This window comes from Mobula hypostoma, chromosome 4 (assembly GCF_963921235.1).
Source record: "Mobula hypostoma chromosome 4, sMobHyp1.1, whole genome shotgun sequence".
NCBI lineage: Eukaryota > Metazoa > Chordata > Chondrichthyes > Myliobatiformes > Myliobatidae > Mobula > Mobula hypostoma.
The window spans coordinates 136,485,477-136,503,804 of NC_086100.1; the positions used below are offsets into that span (position 1 = coordinate 136,485,477).

An 18,328-nucleotide genomic window follows, 5' to 3' on the forward strand; every position below is an offset into this window, starting at 1 on the left:
GTAGTGTGCAGAAGAGCATCTTTGTACACACAACACATTGAACCTTGAAGTGGTTAGCCTGCAGCAGCAGAAGACCACGGAGATATACTCAGTGGCCACTTTAGCTACATCAGACCTAATAAAGTGGCCACTGAATTTAAATGCCGAAAGAGAAGCCATAATGTCAGCAATACTATAAGTGCCTCACAGTCTGGGTGTCTGCAGATTCATGTCGTGCTTCAACTCCACCTTGAAAGTCCACTTCATACAATCTGTTCAGGGTTATACACTTGGTTCTATTTTAGGTTCAAGTCTTCCTTTTGATTCGAAACGCCTTAAGCAGGTCTCTAACCCGATCGTTAAATATGCTTTGCGTATTTGGTTTCAATTCAGAAAATTTTTTGATCTTAATCAATTCGGGTTAGCGATTCCTATTTTAGGTAACATATTTTTTCCTCCCTCTTTTACGGATCGCGCTTTTCAAACTTGGAAGACTAAGGGTATTTTACGGTTTTTGGATTTATTTTTAGATGGTTCCCTTATGTCTTTTGAACAATTATCTAATAAATATAACTTATCAAGAATACATTTTTTTAGATATTTACAAGTTAGAAATTTCCTAAGTACTATACTTTCTTCCTTTCCAATGCTTCCTCCTATATATATTTTAGATTCGATAATTAACCTTAATCCATGTCAGAAAGGTGCATCGGCTATGATTTATAATATTATTATGAAACTTAGGAAAGCTCCATTTGATAAGATTAGGGTAGATTGGGAACAGGAATTGGGGCTTACCATTTCTGTGGATGATTGGGGGCAGATTTTACAATTAGTTAATACTTCCTCTATTTGTGCTAAACATTCCCTAATTCAATTTAAAGTGGTTCATAGAGCACATATGTCCAAAGATAAGTTAGCGCGTTTTTACTCGCATATTAATCCTTTCTGTGATAGATGTTCGGGGCAGATAGCCTCTTTAACTCATATGTTTTGGTCTTGCCCTACTTTGGAAACTTTTTGGAGAGATATTTTCAATATTATTTCTAAGGTATTAAATATAGATATCTCTCCTCACCCTATTACTGCTATCTTTGGACTACCTAAAATTTCTAGTAATCTTTCCCCTTCAGCCCGTAGAATGATTGCATTTCTTACTTTAATGGCGAAAAGATGTATTTTACAACATTGGAAAGAGCTTAATGCTCCAACTACCTTTTTTTGGTTTTCTCAGACGATTTTATGTTTGAATCTGGAGAAAATTAGAAGTAACCTTTATGATTCTTCATTTAAATTTGAACAGATTTGGGGACCTTTTATTCGATATTTTCATTTAATGTAATATTTACCCTTCTTGTTTTTTTTTCACTGTTTTAATGGAGGTCGGGATTGAGGACGTGATTTTAAGTTTAACTCTGTTTGGTTTCAAGTTAGCCCATTGCTTTGCTTTGCTTTTAGTTAGTTGCACGGTGGGTTTTTTTTTGGGGGTTTTTTTTTCTTTTTTTCCATTGATATATATAAAATCTAGTATACTATTATGTTATCTTGGTTTCTTATGCTTAAATTACATTGTTTGTAGTATTTTCTTTTTGGTATTGTTATCTTTTGGAATTTTATTATACTTTAACATTGTATTAATGTTTATATGGCTTACCTTTTTTGTATACTTACTCAATAAAAAGATTTAAAAAGAAAGAAAAGAAAGTCCACTTCATAAAAGGGAGAAATGGAATTTTGGTTGTTAAGTAGATAGAATGCTAAATAAAGGTATGAAGAGAAAGGCTTGCATTCCTATGGCACCTTACGTGTGTCATAAATGGAGGAACAAAGCCCTTCAGCCACTGAATCCACTATCAAACACTTCCTTACATAATCTTAGACCGATAATATTTTATTCTCACCCACCCCACCCCCCAAGTCTTTCAAGATACCATCACCCACCTCCACACTGGAGGCAATTTACATTGGCTAATCAACCTATCAGAATGCATGAATTTGGGATGTGGGAGAAAACGAGACCACCTCCATGCTTACAGGGAAAATTCACCAGCCTCACACAGACAGCACTGGAGGTCGGGATAGAACACGGGTTGCTGGAACTGCAAGGAAGCAGCTCTGCCTGGTGAAGTACTGCAGGATTCTGACTGCAATTGATCGTTAAAATGGATTGAGCTGCCAGAGGTGGTGTTTGAGGCAGATAAAATATCAATTAGAAGATACTTGGATAAGCAGAAAGATAGGAAAGATTGAAAGAGATCATGGGCAAATGGGGCTAGTTTAGATGGAGACCTTGGTCGGCAGGGATGAGTTGGGCCAAAGGGCCTGCTTCTGACTAATGTACTGGGAAAATACAAGAAACTGCATTGACTCCAGCAGAAAAGGTCAAATCACATTTAAAATAGAATTTGAAAATGAAGGATGTCTTTTTAAACCAAGTGACATGTTTGTGGCATGGGATAATCAAGAAAAGCATGAACAACAAAGAAACTATACAAAACTGTTCAAGTATATTTGCCAGTGGCAAGTCTCACTCCTCCAAGGAATTACATAAATAAATGAGAAAAACGTCTGTAAAAGGGAAAACATGCCGGGTAAACTTTAAGCTTGATAAGCCAAATAAACAGCCTCCTTTTTTAAATGATATTTTGAACATCAATGAATAAACTTTCCTCAATACTTAGTAAACAGAGATAACACAGTCCAAGAAGAATTACTGCAGATGTTAGAAATTTGAAATAAATGCAGAAAATACTGAGCGGGTCAGGCAGCCTCTATGGAAAGAGGAACAGAGCTCTGAAGCTTCCATTTTGAATTTTTAAAACTTGCTTATCTCTATTTAAGCAACACACGCAATGCTGGAGGAACTCAGCAGCTCTTCTAAATGGTCATGAACACAAAATGTTCCTTTTCGTTGAAAACATCTTCATTGAGAAGCATTTTCCGCTCATCTTGCAATGGAATGGTACTGAGTGCTTTGAAGGAGGTTTCATATCCATTTTTGTTTGTTGGATTGACTGCCATCAGTGGCACTACAAGATACGGGGGTCGGGGTGGAGGGGATGTGTCTCCTTCTATGGACCTTGTTAAACGGTACCCCCGCACAAACTCTCTCACATTCGAGTGACTCACAAACCAGCCTACGTGTCAAGCAGGTTAGTAGAGCCTACATAAGCAGCTTCACAAAAATTGTAATTAATCAGAAGCTCAATACCAACTAAACCTTGGCGCCAATTTGAGCAAAAGTGAGGGAAGAGAAACAAGTTCAAATGATGATTATAATTGGCATTTCCTGGGTGACAGATGTAAATCATAGTAAGGTTCAGGGGAGAGAAAAAATAATTTCATTATGTTCTCTAAAGTAAACTTTCATGCAAAAAGAAATCAGACTTGCAAAGAGAAATGCCTATTGTGCAGAGTGGCCACTTAACCCCTCTTTTCACCCCTTCAAAGTGTTGCGCTCAAAATAAATTCAGTTAAAGAGGGAAGGGGAAGCAATAGAGTTCGAAGACGTGGAGCTCAGCATTACTGATTTTAAACAGCTTGCCACCAATCACTGCAGCAAGAATGCCCAAGGGCTATTGGCACCGACTGAAATATATCCCAGAAAATTCATATGTATCTGGCAGAGGAAGAAGCAACATCAAAAGAGAAGAACTGCAATTTATTTAATTTAAGAGACAGAAACTGAACTGGACAAAAATTGACACGGGAAGAAACGATTGCCAGTACAACTTCCGCATCTATTACAATTTTAAACTCAAAGGTTTTGGGATTGCAGAGCGAGCACTCATTTCCCCGTAGTTCGCAGCTGGGGGTGGAATGATTATGCGCCTGCACTCTTCATGCAACAATGGTCTAAAACTTGAGCTGTCTTAAAAGCATGGAAGGAGCAGGATATTGTAAGTTAAGACCCTGAATTAGCTCAGACTTCATTAACATTAACAAATTTTCAATGAATCCGAAGTACCAAATGGAATTTAATGAGTGACCAGTGATGGCACAAACCAAGGCATCTCTTAGCTGAAGTAGCATTTACAGGAATTGGTTTCCCAGTATAGTGTGTGCCATGCTCACATTACTTTGGAGAGGTTTGCTGGCTCAATTTTCTCTGCAACCAATTTCAAATGTAACAATGATTGATGTTTTCAATTAATCAATATCCAGAGCAGTGAAAGAGCAGTTTGTTACTGTACTTTTCTGGGATCTGAAATACAATCTAGAAAAACCAGTGAAAGATATTCTAACCTGACCAATGGATCCAATCAAATCGTGCATTTATCTGAAGACAGCTGTATATTTTCAGTAATAACTCATCTCCTGAAAGCATATTTGATCTTTTAAAGGGGATATTTATCAATTTCAAAATGAGCTACCTCAGTTAATTGCACTTTCAGAAGTTTGAAAGAAGTCCCACTCAAACTTGAGCATGAAATCCTTGCGATTGAGGTGGGAAGAAGCCCCACTGGGCAAAAATATTAAACCAAGGCTTCTGATGCTTTCTGGTGCCTGAGTGATCACATGGCAGTGTTCAAAGAGAAGGCTGTTCTACAGATGTCCTCAGTTGACTGAACTAAAAACAGACCTGCTAGTAAACAAATCGTATTTAATGTTTGTGTGGCACTGCTAAAAATAAAATTGGTTGCAATGTGGGCTGCATAATAATAACAGTATGCTCAATTCAAAAGAATCTGCAATACCTTGAGACATCCTGATGGCCTAAAATGTGTATTAATAGCCACAGTATAAATAACCTACCGCACGTTATAAAAACAAAGGCTGTAATACTGTTACATTGCCTTTGGCAGTATGGTTACATAATAAGACCATAAGATATAGGAGGAGAATTAGGCCATTTGGCCCATCGAGTCTGCTCCACTATTTCATAATGGCTGATTCAATTTTCCTCTCAGCCCCGAATCCCCTGCCTTCTCTCTGTATCCTTTCATGTCCTGACCGATCAAGTCTATCAACCTCTCTTAAACATACATAAAGACTTGGCCTCTGCAGCTACCTGTGGCAAAGAATTCCAGATTCACCACTCTCTGTCTAATGAAATTTCTCCCCATCTGTGGTCTAAAATGATGCCCCTCTATTCTGAGGCTGTCCCTTCTGGTCTTAGGCTCTACCACCATAGGAAACATCCTCTCCAGATTCACTCTATCAAGGTATTTCAACATTCGATAGGTTTCAATTGAGTCACTCCTCATTGCATAATGTGCGTAATGACCTCACTCTAAAAAGTGCAGTGATGCATCTTGTTCCATATCAGATCACCAGACGCTCTTCCTAAAAACATTCAGTTAAAATTACTTTACTCAAGTCTACTTAAACAGGAAAGGGCCCACACAGATAATAGACAATACACAGTAACAAACTTCCAGAATACTACTATCTCACTCTCTCTGCTCTGCGACTGAATACACAAATGGAATTGGCACTAGAGGAGGTCTATATATGAGGTACATTCAGTCAGTGTTGATGTGCCGGGAACTGGCAGTGATCTCCTGTCCTCCCTGCTGCTGAATGGGGAACATAGCCCACATCCAACAATGACTAATCCCAATGGTTTTTAGATTTAAGATGGTTTATTCCAGATTGATTCCTGGGATGGCAGAACTTTCATATGATGAAAGACTGGATGAACTGGGCTTGTACTCGTTGGAATTTAGAAGATTGAGGGGGGATCTGATTGAAACGTATAAAATCCTAAAGGGATTGGACAGGCTAGATGCAGGAAGATTGTTCCCGATGTTGGGGAAGTCCAGAACGAGGGGTCACAGTTTGAGGATAAAGGGGTAGCCTTTTAGGACCGAGATTAGGAAAAACTTCTTCACACAGAGAGTGGTGAATCTGTGGAATTCTCTGCCACAGGAAACAGTTGAGGCCAGTTCATTGGCTATATTTAAGAGGGAGTTAGATATGGTCCTTGTGGCTAAAGGGATCAGGGGGTATGGAGGGAAGGCTGGTACAGGGTTCTGAGTTGGATGATCAGCCATGATCATACTGAATGGCGGTGCAGGCTCGAAGGGCCGAATGGCCTACTCCTGCACCTATTTTCTATGTTTCTATGTTTCTATTGTCATTCATCAGTGCACAAGTGTCAAAGAGAACAAAATGATTGTTACTCTGGATCCGAATCAGCATAAAAACAACACAATAAGCATAAAAATCTAAAAAAAATCAAATATACAGTGGATTTGTTTAATTGGGACGCATCGGGACCGGTACATATTTGCTCAATTAAGTGGCTGCCAATTAGCTGAAATTTCATGGAAATAATTAAAAAGGTATAAAAAAGATAAAATACCATTTAACTGTGTAACAAATTATGTATTTAAATGAAATACAGAACAAATTAGAAGACTACCAATCCTACCACAGTACTACAAAACTGCGTATTACTTCATAATAGTTATCGCCAGAGGAATTCTTCTGCAGTGTTATTTTGATTGACTGCAAATTAACAAAATTAGCACAGATGCCCAAAGCAGTTCACAAACAAGAGAAAATCTGCAGATGCTGGAAATCCGAGCAACACACACAAAATGCTGGAGGAACTCAGCAGGCCAGGCTATGGGAAAAAGTAGTCAATGCCGAAACCCCTCAGCAGGACTGGAGGGAAAAAAGCTGAGGAATAGATTTGAAAGGTGGGGGGTGAGGAGAGGGTGAAAGGTGAGGAGGGGGAGGGATAAAGTAAAGAGCTAGGAAGTTGATTGGTGAAAGAGACAGAAGAAGGGGGTGGGGTGGGGTGAGGAGCACCAGAGGGAGATGATGGGCGGGTAAGGAGATAACATGAGAGAGGGACAAGGAGATGGGAAATGGTGAAGGGGGGGGTGGGGTTTGAGGCATTACCAGAAGTTTGAGAAATTGATGTTCATGCCATCAGGTTGGAGGCTACCCAAACGGAATACAAGGTGTTGTTCCTCCACCCGAAGTGTGGGCTTATCCCAACAGTGGAGGATGCCATGGATGGACATATGGGAATGGGAAGTAGAATTAAAATAGGTGGCCATTGGGACTTCCCGTTTGTTCTCATGGATGGAGTGTAGATGCTCGGCGAAGCGGTCTCCCAATCTATATTGGATCTCACCGATATACAGGAGGCCACACCGGGAGCACCAAACACAGTAAATGACCCCAACAGACTCACAAGTGAAGTGTCGCCTCACATGGAAGGACTGTTTGGGGCCATGAATGGGAGCGAGGGAGGAGGTGTAGCACTTGTTCCGCTTGCAAGGATATGTGCCAGGAGGGAGATCAGTGGGGGGGACGAATGGACAAGGGAGTTGCGTAGGGAGCGATCCCTGTGGAAAGCAGAAAGGGGGGGGAGAAGAGAGATGTACTTGGTGGTGGGATCCCGTTGCAGATAGCAGAAGTTTTGGAGAATTATGTGCTGGACGCGGAGGCTGGTGGGGTGGTAGGTGAGGACAAGAGAACCCTATCCCTGGTAGTGTGAAAGATGGGGTAAGAACAGACGAGCGTGAAATGGCGGTGACGCAGTTGAGTGCAACGTTGATGGTGGAGGGAGGGAACCCCCTTCCTTTGAAAAAGGATGACATTTCCTTTGTTCTACAATGAAAAGCCTCATCCTGAGAGCAGATGTGGCAGAGACGGAGGAATTGAGAGAAGGGGATGGCGTTTTTACAAGTAGCGGGATGGGATGAGGTATAGTCCAGGTAGCTGTGAGAGTCTGTTGGTTTATAATAGACAGCGGCGGATAAGCTGTCTTCAGATATAGAGACAGTGAGATCGAGAAAGGGAAGTGTAGGAAATGGTCCAGGTGAATTTGAGGGCCAGGTGGAAGCAGATAATGGACTGCCTTCATACAACGATATTGACGATTGCATCCTCCAAATCTTTATTTTCATTGTCGGTAACTTCTTAGTTCTTATCTTGTTGAAGTAGCAAAATTGTCTCATTTTCACTCCCGACCATTTCTGGCATCTCCAAGCCTGAATGCTTGATACACCAGTGAGAAGAACAGTTCGGAATTACGGTCAATGTTTTGGGCCGAGACCCTTCGACAGTTCCTCCGGCATTTTGTATGTGTTGATCTAGATTTCCAGCATCAGTGGAACCAGTGTTTACAGCTCTGAACTGTCTCACTGCCCATTTCTTGTCACTCAGTGACAAACACCACTGCGTTTTGAACACAAGTACACAGCTCTACTTACAGACTGTTTGCTCTAAGCACAGTGTAGTGTCTAATAGCTAAAAGTGCACATAACTGACTAGTTAAAAACTGTTCGACAACCGTCGCTTGTACCACTTGTGTGCCATTGTGCCTTTATTAAACGATGGAAATCCCAGATATTTTCTTGATTAGATTTTATTCTTTCAAGAGTTGTTCCAAATATTCAGCTCCCGATTAACCAATTGACTGCAATCTACTGTATACAAAAGTAGCTTATATACGTTGTATGACTGAAAACCGAAGAGACCTGGTGCTGGATAGGCAAGTGGGGCAGTTGTTCTTCACCTGGATGTGGGGCTCAGGGCTGCATCCAGACTGGCCAGTACAGACCGCTCCTGGAGACCAGCAGCAGTAACTCCATGTTGACTGCTCTGATATGGTGGTCTTCCTCATTAGCAGCTGTCTTCTCTTCGTCTCATCGTGTGGCTCTCCACAGCCCGGAGATTTCTCTGCGCCAAGTGACTTTTGGTAAGGGAGGGGTGGGAGTGCCAAAAGTGGGCAAGGATTGGCAGGAGGTTCCCAACACAGCAGCTTGCACCTCAGGCAAATGCCTTTTCATTTAAAAAAAATGTACAGCCTATGTGTGGCCACAAACACCTAGTATCGGAATTGTGCAGCACAGAAATGAGCCCTTTGGGCCTACCTTATCCATCGATACCAATCCCATTTGCCTGTACAAGGCTCATACCTCTATGCCTTTATCCAAACACCTGTCCAAACTCGTAAAGTTTGTTCTTGTACCCATCTCCACAACCCCTTCTGACAGCTCATTCCATAAAAACACAACCCTCTGACGAAGGGTCTCGGCCTGAAACGTCGACTGCACCTCTTCCTACAGATGCTGCTTGGCCTGCTGCGTTCACCAGCAACTTTGATGTGTGTTACCCTCAGTTTAAAACTTACTTCTCAGATCTTCTGGATAGACCACAAAACTATTTATTTCTCTTTTTTTAAAAATATCTTTTACGTCTGTTTTTCCACCTTGAATGCATTTGTGGAACGGTTGGAGCCTGCGATTCGTACTTTGGAGATCAGTTGGGTGATCCAGCACCTCGCTGTCTCCCAGAGGATTCTGGGGGGTAGCAAGCCTCGAGGCGAGGAGGCGTGAGCTAACGTTGGACTCCATTTCACTGATTGAAGCTTCCATTGTTCACTGATTAGAGAGACGAGTGTGATTGGAACATCAAGGCAAATGCAGAAGGTGAGTGTCAGCTGCTTGCCTTCTGATTGCTGTTGGGATCGCTCTGCTGCTGGAGAGGGGAACCTGCCACTGTGCCCGGAGGACATTAACAAGGTTTCCTATGTTTTGGATGTGGACTTGGACTGTGGACTTTTTTTTTCAGTCTTATGGTTTTATATATATTTTCTGTGTTTTTCACCCATTCTTTCCCATTTTTTGTGCAGGGGAGTGGGATTTGGGGGTTGATGTTCTTGTGGCATTTTGTGCAGGGGAGGGGGTTTGGGAGTCAATATTCATATTGGATTTCTGTACACATTTTTGTGCAGGGAGAGGGGTATTTGTGGGCCGATGTTTCTGTTGTGTTTCGTGCGGGGGAGGGCGTTTGGGAGTGGATGATCATGTTGCCGTCCTTTTCTTGGTTTTGTGGCTATCTGGAGAAGAAGAATCTCAGAGTTGTATACTTCGATAAAAAATGAACATTTGAATCTTTATTTCTCCCAATCACATGAAACTTGTGTCTTCTAGTTCTCATATACCCAGCCCTGGGAAAACGACTCTGACCTTCAATCCCACCCATGCCTCTCAATTTTATAAGCCTACAACGTCTCCACTCTGCCTCCCATGAAAGTATACCCTGCCTATCCAATCTCTCTCTACAACTGCAGCCCTTTATTCCAGGCACTACCCTGAACTCTATTGTTACCACAATCTCCTGTTGCATGGCCACTGGAACTGTACACAATACCCCAAGCACAATCTAACCAATGTTTTATAGCAATGCAACATCCCAACTTTCATAATGCCTCTGCTTAAGCAAGTGCCTCCTTCACTATCCTATCCACCTGAGTCACCACTTTCGACGAGCAACAGACCTGTGCTGAAGTTGCACCTGCACATCAATGCACCCAAGGTTCCCACCATTTATTGTATGCGTCCTACCAAGTTTGACTTCTCAGAGTGCATTACCTCATGCTTAGAAATTGGTTTGTTAATGTTACATGCACCTCAACAGTGAATAACATACATGCCATCCATGCATCATTCCAAAGCACAAGAACGTTGAAGCAGTAGAAAAGACAAAGCAACAACAGAACATAGAAAATAATGTTAGTTACTATAGATTAAAACGAGAACCATTTTAATAGATGTAATGAACAACATTTCCTCAAACTTTTCTTTACAGCTACACAGACGAACATTGCTCAGAGCAGGAATTTATTTTTTTTAAACAGGGCCTGAAAACTGTGCAGTGCTTTCAATGTTTTTCTTCTAATATGCATATGATGAATATTAATGAAAATTGAAAAATCATATTTTGACTTTATTTATTAGTTGAAGGGTATAATGAAATACAGCACAACAAAGAGAATCTTTCACATTTCGTAGACATTTTCTCATCTGCTTTTATTCCAGCTGAGCAGCAACAAATGCTCCATGCATGGGAGCACTCCAGTTACTGCGCAGCTTAGAGGGAACGCTGGTAATGAGTATTTCCACTGAAAGTAGCTTGCAATGAGTCGCCCGCACACGTGCCATATTCAGACCAAGGTTCACCATTCCGCCCATCTTTTCAGTTGCTATGTCCTGTTGTATCCTTAGGCAACTTTATTCACTCACTAGAAGACCACCAACTTTTGTGTTGTCTGTAAATTTAATAATCAGATCATGTACTTTCTCATACAAATCATTTATATATATTACAAACGACAACAATCCCAGTATCAATCCCTGTGATACACTTGTGTGTTACATTTCAATTCAGAATAAAAAAATCCACTGTTACCCCTGACACCTATCACCAAGTCAATTTTGATTCCAGTTGGCCAAAACTACCCACATCCCTTGTTGCTTAACCTTTTGGACCAGCCCCTATACGGGACCGTGTCAAAGCCTTACCATGCGGTTTTCATCAATTTTCTTAGTTACCTTCCCAAAACTTCAATCAAGTCTGAGAGGCACGATCACCCCTGCATAAAGCTATGCTGTCCCCTCCCAATTGGTCCCCACCTTTACAAACGAACACAATTCCTGTCCTTTAGAATATTCTCCAAAAACTTCCCTACCACTATTGCAGGGCTCACTGGGCACTACAGTTGTACGCTACAGGTTATATCTTCAGACTTTCCAGTAATGCAAATGTTTGCCAATTTCAGGACTTAAGCTTCATAGGGAATTCTCAGGCAGGCACATTCCTGAGTTAACTGAATGGTTAGATCTCTAGATGCTAATGTGCACATTTCTGAGAATAGTTGGTGACAAGCATCAAGAATAACACTATGTAAAGACTAGGTGCAGACTACATTGATGAACTGAACCACAACACAAGTCGTTACCTTAAAAAGGAGGAAAATTAATGATATAAAATTGGAAAGGGTCAAGTACAGATATGTTTCAGTACTGGACACAAAACTATCACAAATAAGACCCGTACTTTGCCCATCAATTTTAAATGGATTATTTTGGCGTGTATGAAACAATAGTGTAGCCAATGGATAGATACACAACTCCCCATGCTGCATACATTCTGCACTACACACTGGTGATACGAGAATACCACTCATACATAGCATTGCGTGGTGTAAAGTGTGATGTGGCTAGGATTGTTACTATGAGGGATTAGTTCTGCCTATTTAATCTATCTAGGCCCAACACTGGATCAAGCAAGATCAGGAGACGTGTATACACGTCAGCCAGGATTCTTGCTTCCACTCATTGCATAATGATTGCTTCTGCGACAAAAATACTTGTGAAAACACAGTGAGCTTCAGGCATGACCATCCTCGGTGGCTGAATTTCATACTGGTCTGTCAGAATAGTAACAGAACAGAACAACAGAGGAGCAGGTTATTTGGCCCACAATGTTGTGCTGAATCAACCAGTAATCAAAGGCCCAGCTAAACTTGAGCCTGTCTGCCTACACAATGCCCACGTCCCTCCATTTCCTGGACATTCATGTGCTTTCTGAATGCCGCCATCTCCAGCCTAGACAGCACATTCCAGGCATCCACCACTTCCAAGTGTTTTTTAAAAGAAACATGCTTTAGACATCTCCTCTGAAGTTACACCCTCACCTTAAATGCATGCCCTCTGGAATTAGATATTACAACCCTAGGAAATGATTCTGGCCATCTACTCTGTCTCGCAATCTTATGAACCTCAATCAGATTCTCCCCCCCCCCCACCCCCCGGCCTCCACTGCTCCAGAGAAAACAAGTTTATCCAAACTTTCCTTATGGCACATACCTTTAAATCCAGGCAATATCCTGGAAAACCTCTGCACGCTTTCCAAAGCCTCAACATTCTCCCTATAATGGAGCAAGCAGAACTCTGAAATACTCCAGAGGCCCCACAACTTGAGTTTTATAAAGCCACAACATGGCTTCCTGACTCAAACTCAATCCTTTGACTAATAAAGGCGAGCATGCCACTTGCCTTCTTTAACACCATATCAACCTATGCAGCCACTTTCAAGGGCTTATGGACGTGGATCTCAGAAATCCTCTATATCAACACTGTGTAGGGTTCTGTCGTTAACAGTGCACTGTCTCTTTACATTTGATCTCCCAGAATGCTACACTTCACATCTGACTGGGTTGAGCTCCATCTGCCATCTTCCTACCCATATATGCAATTAACCTATGCCCTGCTGTATCCTTTGCCAGTCTTCTGTGCTAACTCCAGCATCAATCTTTGTACTGTCTCCAAGCAAGTCCATCTACCAATATATATTATATATACACACACTTAATGACCACTTTATTAGGTACACCTGTACATTAATGCAAATATCTAATCAGCTATCTAATTATCTAATATCTAATTAGATTAGATTCAACTTTATTGTCATTGTGCCGAGTACAGATACAAAGCCAATGAAATGCAGTTAGCATCTGACCAGAAAAGCAAAGAATATTGTTATTTACAAAATAACTGCGAATAACAAGTAAATGCAACAGCACACAAATATAAAAGTACTGAGATAGTACAATATGGGTGCAATACTGCTTAGTGCTGTGATGTGAGGTTCAGCAGGGTCACAGCCTCAGGGAAGAACCTCTTCCCGTGCCTACTGGTGCAGGAGCAGAGGCTCCTGTAGCACCTACCGGATGGGAGGAGAGTAAAAACTCCATGGTTAGGGTGAGATGAATCCTCGATGCTGCGTTTCACCCTGCCCAGGCAGTGTTTATGGTAGATGTTCTCAATGGTGGGCAATTGGGTGCCGATAATCTGCTGGGCAGTTTTCACCACACGCTGGAGTGCTTTGAGGTCCGATACGGGACAATTGCCATACCACACTGAAATGCAGTTGGTGAGTATGCTCTCAATGGTACAGCAGTAAAAGTCCGTCAGTATCCTGGGGCAGAGGTGAGCTTTCTTGATGCTTTGCAGGAAGTAAAGGCGCTGTTGCACCTTTTTGATCAGGATGGAGGAGTTCAGGGACCAGGTGAGATCCTCGGAAACGTGGACACCAAAGAATTTGAAGCTTGATACACGTATCAAGTAATTTCTATAACATTTACAAATCTCTGTAATGAGAAACCTTGGGCTGCAGGGAGAGCAATCCCGGTGGGACATTCACTCAGGTTATACATGAATGAATTATTGGTAGAAAGTTGTCTATCATCGAGGCAAGTACCAGATCATTGCCTAAGTGCAGAACTGAGTGTTGACACCTACACAAATGGTTCCACTTTCCTGCCTCTGTTCTCAACACAAATTCTTGCACAACTACAATGATATTGAACATAGACCTTTCTACCAATTGATAATAGAACTTCAATCCCCTTCTGCATATTGCCCAATTTCCATTGCCTTGCTGCAAAAGGTCATGTCAATACTAAGGAGTAAACGTGATGTATTTGTATTTGTGCCCTGCTCTGCCACTGGCCCCATCTTCTCTACATCTGAAATTCATATAGCATAGTTCATTTGTTGTTACCGAGGGTCTTTCATGATGCAAAAGCAATAGGATATAGGGTGTACAGTTTTTTTAAAAAACTGGAAGGTCAATTTCAAATGGGAGTAGATGTAACCCAGGTAAATTGGAGCCAAAAGTTCACACACAAATTTGCAACAGAACAATGGGCTGCTTTTAAGATAGGGTACAATTAAGGCAATACATGAATAACTGACTTGAGCTGCCTAGATAATGAAAGAGATAAGAAAGATAAAGCCAAAAAGGGCATGCATGATATGTGTAAGGCTGTAGATACCAGCAAGAACCACTGACTCTTTTTAAAACCGGCCAGGAAGTGAAATTAAGATAAGACGCACAGAGAGGATATGAGAAAAAATTAGCTGTCAACATAAAAAAGGAAACAAACTTCCATAGGGATGTACACAGTGCCTATAAAAAGTATTCACCCCCCTTGGAAGTTTTCATGTTTCATTGTTTTTACAACATTAAATCACAGTGGAATTAATTTGGGTTTTTTGACACTGATCAACAGAAAAAGACTCTTTAGAATCAAGATGAAAACAGATCTCTACAAGGTGATTTAAATTAATTACAAATATAAAACACATAATAATTGATTGTACAAGTATTCGCCCCCTTTAATATGACACACCTAATCATCACTGGTGCAGCCATTTGGTTTTAGAAGTCACATAATTAGTTAAATGGAGATCACTATGTGCCATCAAGGTATTCCAATTGATTGTAGTAAAAATACACCTGTATCTGGAAGGTCTACTGCAGATGAGTCAGTATCCTGACAAAAACTACACCATGAAGACAAAGAACACTCCAAGCAACTCCACAAAAAGGTCATTGAAAAGTACAAGTCAGGAGATGGATACAAGGACATTTCCAAGTCACTGAATATCCTTTGGAGTACAGTTAACTCAATCATCAAGAATTGGAAAGAATATGGCACAGCTGTAAATCTTCCAAGATCAGGCTATCCTCAAAAACTAAGTGACCATGCAAGAAGGGGACTAGTGAGGGAAGCCACACGAGAACTATGACAACTCTGGAGGGGTCACAAGCTTTAGTGGCCGAGATGGAAGAGACTGCACATGCAACAACTGTTGCCTGGGTGCTTCACCTGTCACAGATTTATGGGAGAGTGGCAAAGAGAAAGCCACTGTTGAAAAAAAAATCACATGAAATCTTGGCTAGAATTTGCTAGAAGGCATGTGAGAGACTCTGAAGTCAGATGGAAGAAGGTTCTATGGTCTGATGAAACCAAAATTGAGCTTTTTGGCCATCTGACTAAACGCTATGTTTGGTGTAAGCCAAACACTGCACATGATCAAAAACACACCGTCCCTACTATGAAACATGGTGGTGGCTACATCATGCTGTGGGGATGCTTCACTGCAGCAGGCCCTGGAAGGCTTGTGAAGGTAGAGGATAAAATGAATGAGGCAAAATACACAGGGAAATCCTGGAGGAAAACCTGATGTGGTCTGCAAGAGAACTGTGACTTGGGAGAAGATTTGCTTTCCAGCAAGAAAATGACCCCAAACATAAGGCCAAAGCTACACAGGAATGGCTTAAAAACAACAAAGTTAATGTCCTGCAATGGCCAAGTCAGAGTTCAGACCCCAATCCAATTGAGGATCTGTGGCTGCACTTAAAGGGTTGTTCACTCACAATCCCCATGCAATCTGACAGAGCTTGAGCAGTTTTGTAAAGAAGAATGGGGAAAAATTGCAGTATCCAGATGTGCAAAGTTGATACAGACCTATCCACACAGACTCAATGCCATAATTGCTGCCAAATGTGCATCTACTAAATACTGAATTGAAGGGGGTGAATGTTTATGCAATCAATTATTTTGTCTTTTATATTTGTAATTAATTTAGATCATTTTGTAGAAATCTATTTTTACTTTGACATGAAAGTCTTTTTCTGTTGATCAGTGTCAAAAGAAAGCTAAATTAAATCTTTCACTGTGACTCAATGTTGTAAAACAATAGAACATGAAAACTTCTGGGGGGGGGGTTAATACTTTTTATTGACACTGTATGTAGCAAAAGGATATCATGTGAAGGAATGGGCCAGATTAAGAAGTAAAATTTGAATCTGTACATCGATCCTGAGGGTACCATTAACAGAGTAATTTGATCTGTTATCACCAGAAAGATTTTCAGAGATTGAAGAAGATTGAAGGATACTTGAGCAAGTCATACCACCAAGGTACAGGTCGACCTTCACTAATCCGACTACCTGTAATCCAGTTCCTTCAATAATCCGGCACTGATTATGCTTAATGTGATCCTTCTGTAGTTCGGCATTTTCACTAATCTGGCACTCCTCGGGTCCCAATGGTGTCGGATTAGTGAAGGTCGACCTGTACTTGAAAAGTTGGCTGAAACTAAATGAAACAACAGAACTGGACAGGATGCATCCCCGTAATATGAGGGAAGTGCTGGAGGAAAATACTGGGATATGGACCATAATCTTTCAATGCTCATTCAATACTGGGGGAGGGGTGGGGTGGGTGTTGTTGATGACATAGGACCGGAATACAATCCTTGCTTCCTGGTTTAAACTTGGGTGCAGTCATAAACAGTATCTTCAGGCCAGTCAATTAAAGCTAAAAGGGAAAGCTTTTGGAAACACTGAAGTGGGATAGGGTTAATAGTTACCTACAACAATATGGATTAATTAACCCAACATGAATTTCTTGAAGGAAAAATGATGTTTGGAGGAATTTCTGATGAAGCATCGAATAGAACTCATAATGCATTACAGTTGATGTTGTGCACCTGGACTTCCAGAACATGTGTTATATGAACAGGCTGATCAGCAAAGTTGGTGAATGAAAATGAACTAATAGCAGAGAAAGCAACACACACAAAATGCTGGAGGAGCTCAGCAGGCCAGGCAGCATCTATGGAGAAAAGTACAGTTGATGTTTCGGGCCGAGACCCTTCGGCAGGGCTGAGTTCCTCCGGCATTTTGTGTGTGTTGCTTGGATTTCCAGCATTTGCAGATTCTCACTCGTTTGCAATAGCATAGAAACGAAGTCTGCTGAATCACTGGCAAGACAGTGTTATGATGAATGGCTGTGCTTTGGACTTGAGGGAAAGTGAGTAGGGATCAGCACTAAGGCCATTTGTGTATTGATTTATACTACGAACCTATACTTGAAGTTACAAAGCACTGTTTTCTAGCCATTAACATGGACTTGGTCTGTTCATAGTTCCCTGGCAACATAAGTCTTCATAAGCATTTCCACTAGGTCAAGTACAAACTAAATGAAGGTCGCAACAAACACTTTGCTTATACAAAGAACCTGTGGAATAAGAGACTTCAACATGAGGCTATAATGTCAAATTTTTAACTTCTCTTATTCCATTTACAGAAATGATCAGTTGCTCACTACCTCAGAGGTAGTTAAAACATCAGAAGTCCTTAAGTATCACAGGTCCCTCTGGATGGCTAATTGACGTTATTAACAGGGAGAACTTGCAACACTTTCCTTTCATTTTCATTGCTACACTTGTTATGTCTATCACTTACTTGCTGGCTTATCATATCCAGTGTTCTTGGACTGAAAAGCATAACTTGACTTAATTGTGTCCCACCCCATCTTTTTGAATGCTATTTAATTCAGCAAACAGGTGGTCCTTGAAGTTGTCTCTCCATTTAATTTCAGGAGTAAATGATACAAGTACGCTATTAAAAATAATGTAGCTGAAAGAAAACAGATAAAGCACTCACCCTCGTCGGTAGGATTGAACCCACAGATGTCACAAATGCATCGGACCCACTTATTCATTTCTTCTTCGGTGTCTGCCACCAGGTAAAAGATGCGGTCAATTGTCTTAATATCAAAAATATAACTGTTCTCAAGATCTTTCTTATTAAAGGACAGGCCAGCATCCACTTGCTCACAAAGATTTAAGTCAATGACACGGATCGGTTTCTTTGCGTGATCATTTTTGTAGTATTCCAACACATCCGGATCTCCTGTCAGACGGCCACTTCGAAGTACAAACCACCGCTTCTTCCATGCCTG

At 41.2% G+C, this 18,328-nt stretch overlaps 1 protein-coding gene across 10 annotated transcripts in view; it reads right to left on the minus strand.

The window, feature by feature from the left end:
* gab1 (GRB2-associated binding protein 1) overlaps positions 1-18,328 on the minus strand; it is a 213,452-nt gene that overhangs the window by 78,199 nt on the left and 116,925 nt on the right. For all 10 annotated transcript variants that reach the window (XM_063046582.1, XM_063046580.1, XM_063046579.1 and 7 more), the window contains exon 2: positions 18,031-18,325. In XM_063046582.1, coding sequence (XP_062902652.1) covers positions 18,031-18,325 — 295 coding nt within the window. The remainder of the gene's footprint in view (positions 1-18,030; positions 18,326-18,328) is intronic.